The 11,844-nt window shown below is 56.3% G+C and overlaps 1 protein-coding gene across 1 annotated transcript in view; it reads left to right on the top strand.

Annotated features, from left to right (window-relative positions):
- Positions 1 to 11,844, top strand: part of Syn3 (synapsin III) — a 317,531-nt gene that overhangs the window by 43,310 nt on the left and 262,377 nt on the right. The window contains exon 3 of the mRNA XM_004623869.3: positions 6,620 to 6,677. Coding sequence (XP_004623926.1) covers positions 6,620 to 6,677 — 58 coding nt within the window. The remainder of the gene's footprint in view (positions 1 to 6,619; positions 6,678 to 11,844) is intronic.

Genomic DNA, 11,844 nt, shown 5'->3' with positions numbered 1-11,844 from the left:
GAGGCCTACATCGCCTTCTAGTCAGACCCTCCCTGTCCACGTAGTCCTCTTGTCATCTTCCCAACACTGTCACCACCTGTTTTTTGCTGAGAGCCACTTGCATCTTCTCTGAGCTACCTTCGGGTCGTTTTCCCAGGCTGGCCCTTCCTGGATAGCAGTGAGCAGTTGCTGAGGGAAGGACTGCTTTGCAGTGGCCTCGTCTGTGGTCTCATCAGTGTCACGGAAACCAAGACAACACTCTGCTGTCCCTGTGCAGAGAAGGCCAGGCCCAGAGAGATGAATTTCTGCCCTGTCCTCTGCAGGAACAAGGACTCGTGGCTTTGTTTACCCTGAAGGCCTGTCCTGGGGAAGAAGGTCACAGCATCATGCTGGGTACGACAGAGCCTTCCTAGAGCAGGAATGGCCTGTCCTATCCCCAGGACACACTCAGGGGCCCCTGGGTCTCTTCCCATCCTGGTGAGCCAAAGAGCTAACATGCTGTATATCAGAGATGTCTTCCATGAGGCGAGAGGTGGATGTGGTAAGCGGTGATGTCCTCATTTTTATGGAGGAGGAGACTGGGCTTAAGAGTTTGACCTTTGCTTTTGGTCATACAGAAGTAGGTGGCAGGGTTGCATGGGAGGGCCTGTTGCTCAGGGCAGGTGGGCCCACCATTTCTTCAACATTTTGGGGCTGAGCTCATGTTCTCTAAAATCAAAGGATGAGTTTTAGGAACAACAGAGGTTAAGAGAATATATTTATTGCGGGAAAGAAAGCTTCTGTCCAAGGGAAACAGGAGGGGACCCGAGTAGGTCGTAAGGACTGCATTTTCTCGGGATTTTATAGAGCAAATCCATGAGATGAGGTGGGTCTAAGGTGAGAAACATGGGCACTTGCAAGGTAGGCTTGAGGTGGGACAACACTACGGTCAACCAATAAGATTACATTGCTCAGGTAAAATTGACTAGATCAGGATCAAATAGGGAATTGAGTTATACAGCAAGCAGGCATGAACACAGAACAGGGGTTCTTCCTGTAGCGGGCTGGCTTAGTGACTTCCTGGCTTTCAACGTGACAGAGACCTATTTAGGTTCCCAATCCCCGCGGTCCATCCCTGGGAGGAATGTGGTGCATTTGTTTCATCTCGTCCTGTGGTCTGGCCCACGGTGGAGGTGCTTGTCTCTCCCACATTTGCACCGCAGCTGGTCTTCCAAACGGGCTCCTTGCAGGGCCCAGCCCCGACGGCCGGTAATATTTCTGTGTAACTTAGCCGCCTACAACACTGGGGACATAAGGTGCACACACTCCCCCACCGCCACAGCCCCACTGTGGGCCCTCCCCTCTCTGGCACCTTCTCAGCAGCTTCTGGGGCTGTCTTTTCAAGGCTCCATGTAACCTCTTGACTACTTCCAAGGAGAGTTTCGTGTCCCCTCTCTGGCTGTTGCCGTCACCCCTGGGGTGCCCAGGGCTCCAGTCTGTGCCTCAGGGAGCCTGGTCACCATGTACCCCCTGCCCACCCAGATCACTTTCCTTGCCTGAGTCTCCCCCACCCACTGCACTCATGGTGTGACCCGTGGTCGTTACAGAGGACAGGAACTGAAGGGTGGCTGGGCTGGGGGCGACCTGGGCCACCTCACAGGGACAGTACTCCTGACCTGCCGGCTGGGCTGGGGCCACTCATGGGGCCATCGTCTGCCTACGTGCTTCTCCCTCCTGTGAACCCCTGAGACTGCACTGTGTGGTCTCCAAGCTGCACTGCTTGGGGCCAGTGGTCAGCATCGCTGTGGCGTGTTTTTAGGGAAGCCTCTGTGACCACAGGAGCAGGACCTCTCCTCCCCACATCTGGCCCCAGTCGCAGTGTGGTGCTGTGCACTTTCTCCGTGGCCCATTCTTCCTATAAGTGGGTAAGGTCCACTGGGGCAGGGCCTGTCTGCCTTCACCACCCCCAGGGGATCAGCGCAGCAGGGGAACGTCACGGGAATCGGGAAGAGCAAGGTGGGGACACAGTGAGCCCTTTCCCCCCATTGCTTTCCAAGGCCAGGACCACAAGCCCCAGAGGGTCTCTGTCCCCCTGGACAGCTCCAAGGAGTGGGAGCCCTGGTTGCCTGGACCCCCGAGGGGCACCCCACTTTGGAGAGTCCTCTGCCTGGCAGTGACAAGGGGCAGGGTGAGCTGCACCTGGGTCCTGGGCCTTCTTGAGTTTCACAGTCCTGCATTTGCCACTTGTGCCCCCCCCCCAACAGGAAGTCCCGGTGTGTCTGCCCATAGCAGTCTTCTGTGTGGTCCAGTGTCCATCTCCCTGCCTCTGTCCAGACCACAGATGAGCAGTTGATGCACCACACATGATACAAGAAACTCTGGAAGGGGGCACTGTGCTTGCACCCCTGCCCAGTGGTCATGCCCTCCCCTGGGGCATGGCTGGGCACTGCATCCAGGACGGACCTGTGGACAAGCCCAGGGTAGGCACCGGAGCAGCGCCACCACCCACCCCAGCACACTGCTCAGTGCCGTTTCCCGCCCACCCACCTTGAGCTCTGCTGCAGCTTCTCCTTCCTGGGGCCTTGATGTGGCTCTAAAGATGAGACCACCCATGGAGACAGGGTCCGGGAGCCCACAGCTCGCCCGACTGATTGATGGCTGAGGTACAGTGAGCAGAATAGGCTAGGAAGGGGCAGCTCGGAGACAAAGCCCTCAGCACAGAGGGCCTGTCTGTTCCGCCTGAGGTCACACAGCCGCTCAGTGACCGAGGCAGCCGGCCCAGCCCCCAGGCCATCTGGAATTCCACACCATCCACCCTCCCCTCTGCCAGACAGAGCTGTTCAGAGGCGGCTGGGCCTGAATCAGCACTGGCCAAGAGGCCACAGTCTGTGTGGCCCATCAGGAGACAGACTGCTGACTCTGGGCCAGCCCGGGGATGGACCGCCTGACCCTGGCCTCAGCCTCGCTGTCAGCCAGGCCCTGCAGGAAACATTCCAGAGGTGGGCAAAGTGAGCGGGCGAGGCCGCATCAGCGCTGAGCTGCCTGGGTGGTACTGCTGTGCCACAAAGGGCTCTGGGGTGGAGTGAGAACTCTGCGCAGGGCCAGTGGCTGTGCAGGTTGGACATGCAACCAGGACCTGTGTGGCAGGAGGCACCGGCAGGGGGCAGCCGCGCGCCTGGAGGACAGTGCCCGTGCCCACGGCAGCTGCTGCCATTGTTCATTCATTGGTCCCGTGGATAGACACGTTTGGAAGCAGAGTCCAGAGGCCAAGTTTCCAGCTTCAGATGAGCTGCCCTGGAGCAGGCGTGGGCACAGCACCCAGGAGCAGCCCAAGGGCACTGCCCAGGGAAGCAGCAGTGGGAATGAACCCGAGGGCCTGGCGACAGAGGCAGAGGCAGCCAGGCAAGGACCAGACAGGATCATCCTGCATGCAGAGGACACGCAGCAGAGCCCAAGGAGGGAGCCGGGGTGCACCAGGGTGCCCATGGGGCTCCGGATCAGGAAGGACAGGGCTGGGCTGAACCCTGAACATCTGAAAGTTTGAGAACACTTAGTGGCACAGGCTGAATGGGTGTCTCCATCCAGAGCCCGTGGAGGTGACCCGCTGGTGGGGCCTGCAGTCCTTCCGCAGGGCCGTGCCAGGCCTGGCAAAGCCAGGGGAGCCGCACACCGCTGTGGGCTCCAAAGGTAGCTGTGCTCTATGTGTATCTGTGGGCGCCCTGGCCCGCGTCCTGCTGGCAGAGTGGACACTCACTGCGCTGTTGTCGGGGCTCCCCTGCCCGGCCTGGGCAGCACGCGGTGGAGCTTAGTACGCTGGGGCCGGGAGTGATTCCGGCATCTCATCATGTGATTCTCTCAGCCACCCATGAGGTAGCGACTCCCATCATCCCTGCTTCCCTGAGAAGGAAACTGGGGCACTGGGGGTGAGAAACTCCCCCACGGCTGCTGAGGCTGGGGCTGACCGTGGCTGTGGTCGCCCCACTGTCACACATGCAGAGATGGGGAGAACCTACTTCTCTCCTCCACCTGTGCTGTGGGGGCCATCCCCGCGTAGAGGGTGGGGAAGTGGACCTGTGGGTCACGGGCCTATCTCAGAACACGCAGCAGGGGAGCTCAGAGCCACAGTTCAGTCCGTGTGTGCACGACTCCAGCTGCTTGTCCTCTCCAAGGGCTTGCAGGTCCAGGCTGCCCCCCCCCAGGGCTCAAGGATCTTCCTGCACCCCACTCTGCTCTTCCTAGCCACACCCCATCTGCAGGCAGGAGTTAGCAGGGCCAAAGTGCTGCAGCCCAGTGCCCTGAAAACTGCATCCTGAGGAGTCCTGGGGTACCCAAGGCCTGGATTTCTCTGCCTGCAAGGACCTCAGCCTAATTCCAGAAGCCGCCTGGCCCCTTGCTAGACCCAGCCTCCCAAGAGGTGGGGGTGGAGATGAGGGTTGGCCACGTGGCCCAGGCCCCCACAAGCCTGCACAGAATCCTCAAGGACACAGCACAGGGCAGGGTGACTGGGAAATTAGGGTCCTGGGCTGCAGAGAAACTGAGAAGCGAGAGCTAGCTGGCCCTTTCCCTTTACTCCAGTGGAACTCTGAGTTTCAGGGCTAAGTGCTGAGTCTTCAAGATGGTTATGAAGTTGAACTTGTGGAGGACAGCGAAAGACGTGTTATCTAGAAGTACTCTAGCTTTAGTGATCCCTTTTTAATGTTAGACATATGACGCGAGCTGGGCCCCAGAAATACTAGGCGTGAAGCTGTGCTGTTGTCTGGGATTCAGTGGCATTACTGTTGAAAGTCTGCAATAAAGCCCACAGCCCAGTGGCTTTCCCTGGCGAGGCTCACGGCCCTGCGTCTCATGGAAAAGCATCTCTGGCCTCCTCTCAGGTCACCCTGCAGTTCCTGTCTCACGGCAGTCCGGCTCAGCACCATCTTGGACTGTCAGCATGCTGAGGAAGCGGCTCTGGTGCAGGAGCCGCTGTCAGCAGTTCCTACGGGCTGGGGAGATGTGGCTGCACTGGCCAGGACCAAGCCCCGATAGAGCGCCCTGGAAACAGACAAGCAGGAGCTCCCTGCGAACTTACAGAAAAGGGGTCTTTCACAAAACAGAGGTTTGAGAAAACAGTTGGCAACAGCTGTGTTCCAGAGAAAAGCCTGGAACAAGAAGCCACAAAGAAGGTTCTTGAATGTTCTGCTTCCAAGTTATGGGTTGGGAGTCACCCACGTGGCCACCCCAACTGGTGGAGAGGTGACACATTTCGTGTGTTAACGTGTCAATTCTCATGCTGAGGAGCAAGGGTGGGACAGGCCCTGGGAAGGCAAGAACTGTCTCTGTCCATGAGATAGCTCACAGAAGTGCTCCAAACAGCATCTGCTTCCTGCAGGCAGCCCGAACTGTGGGTTCCAATTGCAACAAGAACCAAAAGGACCAAGTACAAGCTTGTGTTCCTTTTCCTTTGTTCTCGGGGAAGTCGCCCAAGCCTGCGAGCGCACCACCTGCAGCTGCTGCTTCTAGGAGTCAGCAGACGCGCAGCTATCGAGCCAGGACAAGGTGGGGTACCTGGAAGCGGGGAGGTTGCTCCTGCTCCAGCAGGAAGAGGAGCAGGGAACAGGAGGCGGCCGAGCAAGGAGACGCTAAGCCACGCTGTGCAGCGCACCTGCCCCGTGACGAGGGCCACTTTCTGTGTCACACACGCGTGCTGCTGGCAGTGAGACGAGGCCCGGCCCGAGCTGCGCCGGCAGTGCGTTGGCGCCATCTGCACGGTTGGGTTTTGTCTTCCAGAGTGGAAATAAAAAGGCTTACTTCACGGTTTGCACTGTGAGATTAAATTCCAAAAGCTGAAGGGCCTCTTCAGCCATGTGGAGCCCCTGGTGCAGGAAGCAGAGTGGGGAGCCAGACAGGGCGCTGCCGAGCTCCAGGCACCGTCGCAGGCCATGGGGCCCGGCCAACTACACGCGGGCTCTGGAGCTGCTTCTGCTTCTAGTTCTAGTTCTAATAGGAAGAAAGAAAGACTGAACTTGAGAAGACAGTCTGTACCAGAGAGAGCTGGACTGTGGGCCAGGCTTAGGACAGAAATGGAGGGAAGCGCACATGGGTGGATGCCTTTGAGAGACGAGACGTAGTCGGGACGGCAGGGAGAAGCGGGCCACAGAGGTGCCGCCCACACTCCCGTCTCCAGCAGGTCAGGGTGTCCATCATGCTAGCAGGAAAGATGGGTGTGAGAAGGTCATGAAGGAGTTGGGGGGACAGCAACACCCGCTCCGCCGGCCACGTGGACAGATGCTACGGCGGGCCAGCACACGGGGGAATGAGTCCGGACAAGCCCTGGGTGGTGCACCCGTGTGCTAGGCCGTCGCTTGGTGAGCAGTACTGCCTTATGAAGATCTTCCTCCTTATCTCATTTAACCCTCAGACAGGTGTACTGCAGGTGTCAGTGCCTTTATGACACATGACAAAACAGGTGCAGGGAGGCCAACCGGATGGGACTGCAACGCGAGTCTCCTGTCTTCCACTAAAGCTCTTTGCCTTTGCCACCAAGGGTGATTGAGTTTGCAGTCACGAGTGGGACAGAGGGAGGCAGAGAAGCCCTGGCCTGACCCCCAGGGCCAAGGCCTCTGCGAGAAGGGAGCAGAGCAGAAAGAGAGTCGTCTTCACCCCTTCTCTCTCCTTGCAGGGCGAAGTATTTCTGCGGAAAGAAGCTGAACGGAGACATCGAGATCCGCGTGGAGCAGGTAGGTGGGGCTGAGCGCTGGCACCCATGCGTTTCCAAGTCTGGGCCATTCCGGGAGTGGCCTTGGCCCACCCCTTTTGATAATGAATCAAGATAAGCAAAAGGGTCCTGGCACAGATAAACCAGGAGTTTCATTGAGTTCCAGAATTATTTGGTCTTGTAGTTTACAGCCTTTTCTATTTAGCAGCAAAATTTTCAAAGGAAATGACAAATAGCAACTCATTTGCAAAATAGAGACAAGCAGAGGTGCTGTGATGGAAGTGGGATGGAGTCCCCAAAAGCCTGTACCTGTGTGGTTCCCTCCCAACATCTCCTGGACTGTTTGGGCCGGACATAAAGCTTGAGAGTGTCTCACGCTGAGCCGGCTCTCATCTCTCATCCCCTTGGGGTTGAGCAGGTGACTTCATCTCTCTCCACTGCAATCTCCTGCATCATTGTGGTCATTACACTATCTAAGCCCCGAGAGAGGTGGGAGTGAGAACCCTAGCTGTTCTTGTTGCCTCCGTGACCAACATTCAGCCCCCTGTTTATGTGGGAAGAAACAGCCCTGCTCGAGACTGAACAGGAAGTCGGGGCAGAATCTGGACCAGAAGCGCAGAGGCCCTGACTCGGGGTTCAGTTCTGCCGCTGCCCTGGGCTGTGCAGCCCAGGTGTGACCGGGAGCTGTGTACCAGGCCTCTGCTCCTTTTCCTGGCTCCTCTTCTTGCTCTTCTCTTCCTTCATCTCTGTCGAGGTCTTGTTTTCCTTCTCTTTCTCCTTCTCCTTCTCCTTCTCCCCCTTCTTCTTCTCCTTCTTCTCTTCCTCTTCCTCCTGCTCCCCTTCTTCTTCCTCCTCCTGTCTCACCATCAAGGCTCCAGCGTAAATAAGACAGACCAGGTTTTTGCCATGAAGTTAACTGAAGACAGCTCAGTGACAGGACGAGGGCTGGCTGTGATGGTCTCTCCCCTCCCTGCCCTTCTTGAGCTTCGGGTGTCCGAGGGACAGAGAGCCCTCTACGCGTCAGCCCACCCTGGCCTCATGCTGAGGCCCTATGGTTTGGATTTCAGCTTGACCCTGGCTTTCAAATGAAGCCACTGTCTACTGGTTTTCCCTTCGTGGCAGAAAGCAGGTTATTTTTGTTCACTTTACCGATATTTGTCAAGTGTCTACACTGTCAGCTCCTGCAGGGACTGAGGGTACAGAATGTGGGCCGAGTCCCAGGGAAGCTTGTGGTCTAGGAGGGGAGGCCAGGTGAGTCTGAGGACAGCCCCAGCGCAGCACTGTTGAGCACAGTACTACTCACCAAGGGGTCCAGGGCGGCTTGGAGGAGGGCAGCTGCCTGGCCCAGCTGAGGATGGGTGGGTTTCCAGCAAGCGGGTCTGGGGCCCTGTAGCAGGTACAAGGGGGTAGGCGTCGGGCTGGTGGGCTCCACAGCAGCCCTTCCAACTCCCACTCCAAGCCCCCCTCCTCCCTCCACCCCCATGCTGGCATCTTCCATCTGCCATTCACCTATGAAGCAGGCACAGGCTCCTGGTCTCCCTGTATGCCTCACCCATGCTGCTGACCAACCTATAACCCTATGTCTGTCCACCCTACCACCAGGAGCCTTCCCTACCGGGCCCACCTCGCTGGCACTCAGCACTCCTAACAGCTGACTCGCCCCATCTTTGCTCCTCTCCAGTGTATTCCCTCCTCACAGCAAGCCATAGCGATCTGCCCTTCAAAGTGTTGGCCTTGGAGTCCGAGCTGAATGCATCTTGGAGCCCTGTCTCACAACGGGCGCCCTGGGTGTTCTTTGTCACAGCCCCTCAACTCTTACTTCACAGCTCTAATCTGGGGTTTTAACTGTGTATTATAAACTGGGATATTTGCATGAGGGTAGGGGCCATGGCTGTTTGGGTTTTAGAATGTTAAGTAGCGCCAGGCCTGGTATTACCTATACTTGAAGGTCAGTGTGCAGGATGAAGAACCAATAGAGTTTGTGGGTTCCAGGCTGCTTGTCAGTTTCCAAGGCTGATGCAGCACTGCCGTAATCTCCCCTCAAAAGTCTGGGTTTTCCATAAGCCCTCGGCACATGCTATCATGGCTGAGCTGGCCCTGGCTGTCCCCACTGCAGCAACCCCTCTTAGCTCAGCGCTCCTTTAACCCAGCCTGCAGCCCCAGCTTCTGGAGCAGGAGCCACAGATGGGGTTGCCCTGAGAACAGCTTATGAAGGGCCCTGGCGATTTGGCCAGAGCCGGAGGCTACGATCTGCAGGGTACTTCAGAAGATTTAGTCTTTCTGACTTCCCGCCATGCCTCTCTTTGGACAGCAGTAGGTCATTAAGCCCGGAAGTCGATTAGCAGGGTTTTGGGACGTTTTCCCTGGAAGGCGTGGCTCCCCCAAGCCACGCTGGCATCTGCACCCTTCCTCTCTGCCCAGTGGGATCACTGCACCAGTCCCATGAGCAGCCCCCAGGAATCCTGTGTACACCCTGCAGGGCTTAGGGAAAAGCTTAGGACAGAAGCCACTGTTTAGTCTAAGCTGGCCTCAGAGTCGGGGAGCCTGTCTCTCACTAAGGGCTGAATTAACCAGATAATTGCACTGTCTGAGTTTTGTAGACACAAGAGAGAGTTAATTGTGGTTGACTAGAAGGGAAACCTCTGTTCCTTCTCTCCTCTGTCCTTGTCCCCCAGTTTAAAAGTGTTTGTCTGGCTCTCCCAGCCCAGAATCTGGGGGCCCTGGTGAGGTAGGAGAGAAGCGTCATGTTGCAGCCCACCACCCAGAACTCCCTGGGGACCTGTGGGGTCCCACAGCGGCATCCTAGGAGGGCCTTCGAGGATCAAGCTGGCATGGTTGGCGTGTCAAGCTCTCCTCTGTTTGTATTTGAGGCAAAGGGTCTCCATACCCTCAAGCACAAGTCACTCTCTGTGAGGCAGTTGACGGATGGATTAATATTGACCAAGTGGACTCACAGTAACTGGGGCCATGTGGGATGGACTAGAGCTCAGAAAGAGAAATGGAAAGACTGCAGTCACCACGCTCTCAGCCTTCCCTAGGAGGCGGGGGGTGCTCCAGGACACCGAGAGCAGCAGCAGGTCGCTGTAGCTGGAGGAAGGAGAAGCAGGAGCGCAGGCCGGGTGAGCCGCAGGCCCGCGCAGCAGGCCCAGGCCCTGCGGTCCCCGTTGTGTGTGCTGTCGGAGCTGGATAGAGTTAGGCGAATGGCTGTCCATCCTCTGTTTTCTTTTGTACTTCCTCAACATACATGTCTCCTGAAAACAAGAGTGAATTTTTTCTTAGAATATGTATTTTAGGGGGCCAGGGAGATAGCTCAGCAGTCTAAAGTGTCTGCTTAGGCAAGTGCACAAAGACCTTGGTTCAATCCCTGGCACCACATGCCGTGCCAGCCCCGCCCCCCGGGTGGGCTGAGCCAGCCACAATAAATAAATAAATACTTTAGCCATGGATATAGCTCAGTGGCACAGCTCCTGCCAGGCAAGTGTGAGGTCCTAAATTCAACTCCTGGTATAAAATACATATTTTAAACACTTCAGACACTAGACAGGCTGAGTATCTCTTATCCAAAACACTTGTGACAGAAGTATTTCTGCTGTGGAACCCATTCAGATTTCGGAATGTTTGTACGCACAGCGTGCCCTGGCGGGACCCAAGTCTAACTGTGAACTGCGCCGTGCCCAGCACACCGTGCCGCCAGCCTGAGGCAGTAGCGTGCAGGGTCTTCAGTGCGCCCGCGCGTCCACCGCACTTCCTCACAGGACATCCGGGGAGGCATTTTCCGCTTGTGGTGTTCTGTGGACGCTCCGAAAGTTCTGGGTTTTGGAGCACTTTGGGTTTTAGATTTTCAGGTTGGGATGTTAAGCCTGATTTTACATATTTTCATATTCATTTCAGCCTTCAGTCCATAATTTGTTCCAAGACAATCTTTCTTAGAATTACCGTAACTGCAGATATTGGCTTCAAAATGCTACTGTGTAGCATTTTATAGAACAGATGTTGATGAGATAAAGAAGTGGAGGTTGGATGTGAATTCAGTTTGGTGGATTAGCAACAGGTTGAAGATCATCCTTGGTTTGGAACAGTTCCTCGAGAGATGTGCACCTTGAGGACAAATGCGTCTAATGCTGGCCAGCGGGACCCACCCTTCGCTCCTTCTGCGCCTTCTTCTTCATATTAACTGTGCAGGTTATATTTGCTGCAAACGTGAAGCTGAGTGTGATTGTGATTCTAATAAATTGGTCTCCCCAATCCTGCTCTTTTGCGTCTGAGCTTTTGGAGGGGAGCCCGTGTTGTACGCCCATCGCGTGTGACCATGTCAGGTGTCATCTGGCACATATACGAGCTGCTCAGGGAGCTACTGGTGTCGCTGTTCCTCGCTAGACTTGATGTCACTTCAGGCTGAATCTTCAGAGAAACAGAACAGCAGCAGCCCAAAGGCCTCACCGCGCACGCTGCCTTGCCCGTGCCAGCAGACGTGCTGGTCGGATTCTGGTGAGAGGTCCAGGTGCGGTGCCACACGCTTCAGGGGATCGTCGTAGCTGGGTGCTGCCTGAAGAGTGAGGAGGAGCCCGAGCCTGAGGAGGGCCCGGCACAGCCCGCCCCTGAGCTCTCCCACGGCCCTTCTGCTTCCCCATGCTCATCCGAGCACTCACTTTTCACTTAGCTTATCCTAGAATGTGTTCTACAACAGTAAGCAAAGAGCTGTCTTGTTCTTGTTACTAATCACCTGGAGTTCACCACAATTTGTTTTATGTAATTTTACTATTACAAACAATACCAAACCTACATCATTTCAAACTTTGTCAGTGTTTCTGTAGAATTCCTTCCTAGAAATAGAATAACTCATTCAGAAAAAGTGCACGTAGTGCATGCCGTCATATCTCCAGGGGTGAAGGATTTTGCCCCCAGCTGCTGAATTGTCCCAAAAGACACCCGTCCGCCTAGAGCCCTTCTTTGGAAGCTCCTCAGGTGAGGAGGGATGCCTCACCAAGGTCACATCTCCTTCCAGGGACAGTTATATCAAATGATATAAAGACCTGGCCCCGAGTCCTAGCCCAGGTCTAGTGAGTGTGTGGAGAGCTTCCTGCTACCCTGAGCCGGCAGGACCAGTCCCAGCCCAGGCACAGTGTGGGCCGGACCCTCTCCCAGCCCCTTGGGCCGCCCCCCACACTACGCAGTGCCTCCCCCACCCC

Source organism: Octodon degus, unplaced genomic scaffold, assembly GCF_000260255.1.
Source record: "Octodon degus isolate 3935 unplaced genomic scaffold, OctDeg1.0 scaffold00004, whole genome shotgun sequence".
In the NCBI taxonomy this organism is placed as follows: Eukaryota; Metazoa; Chordata; class Mammalia; order Rodentia; family Octodontidae; genus Octodon; species Octodon degus.
The sequence above is the reverse complement of the archived record's forward strand: the minus strand, read 5'-3'. Positions and strand labels throughout refer to the sequence as shown.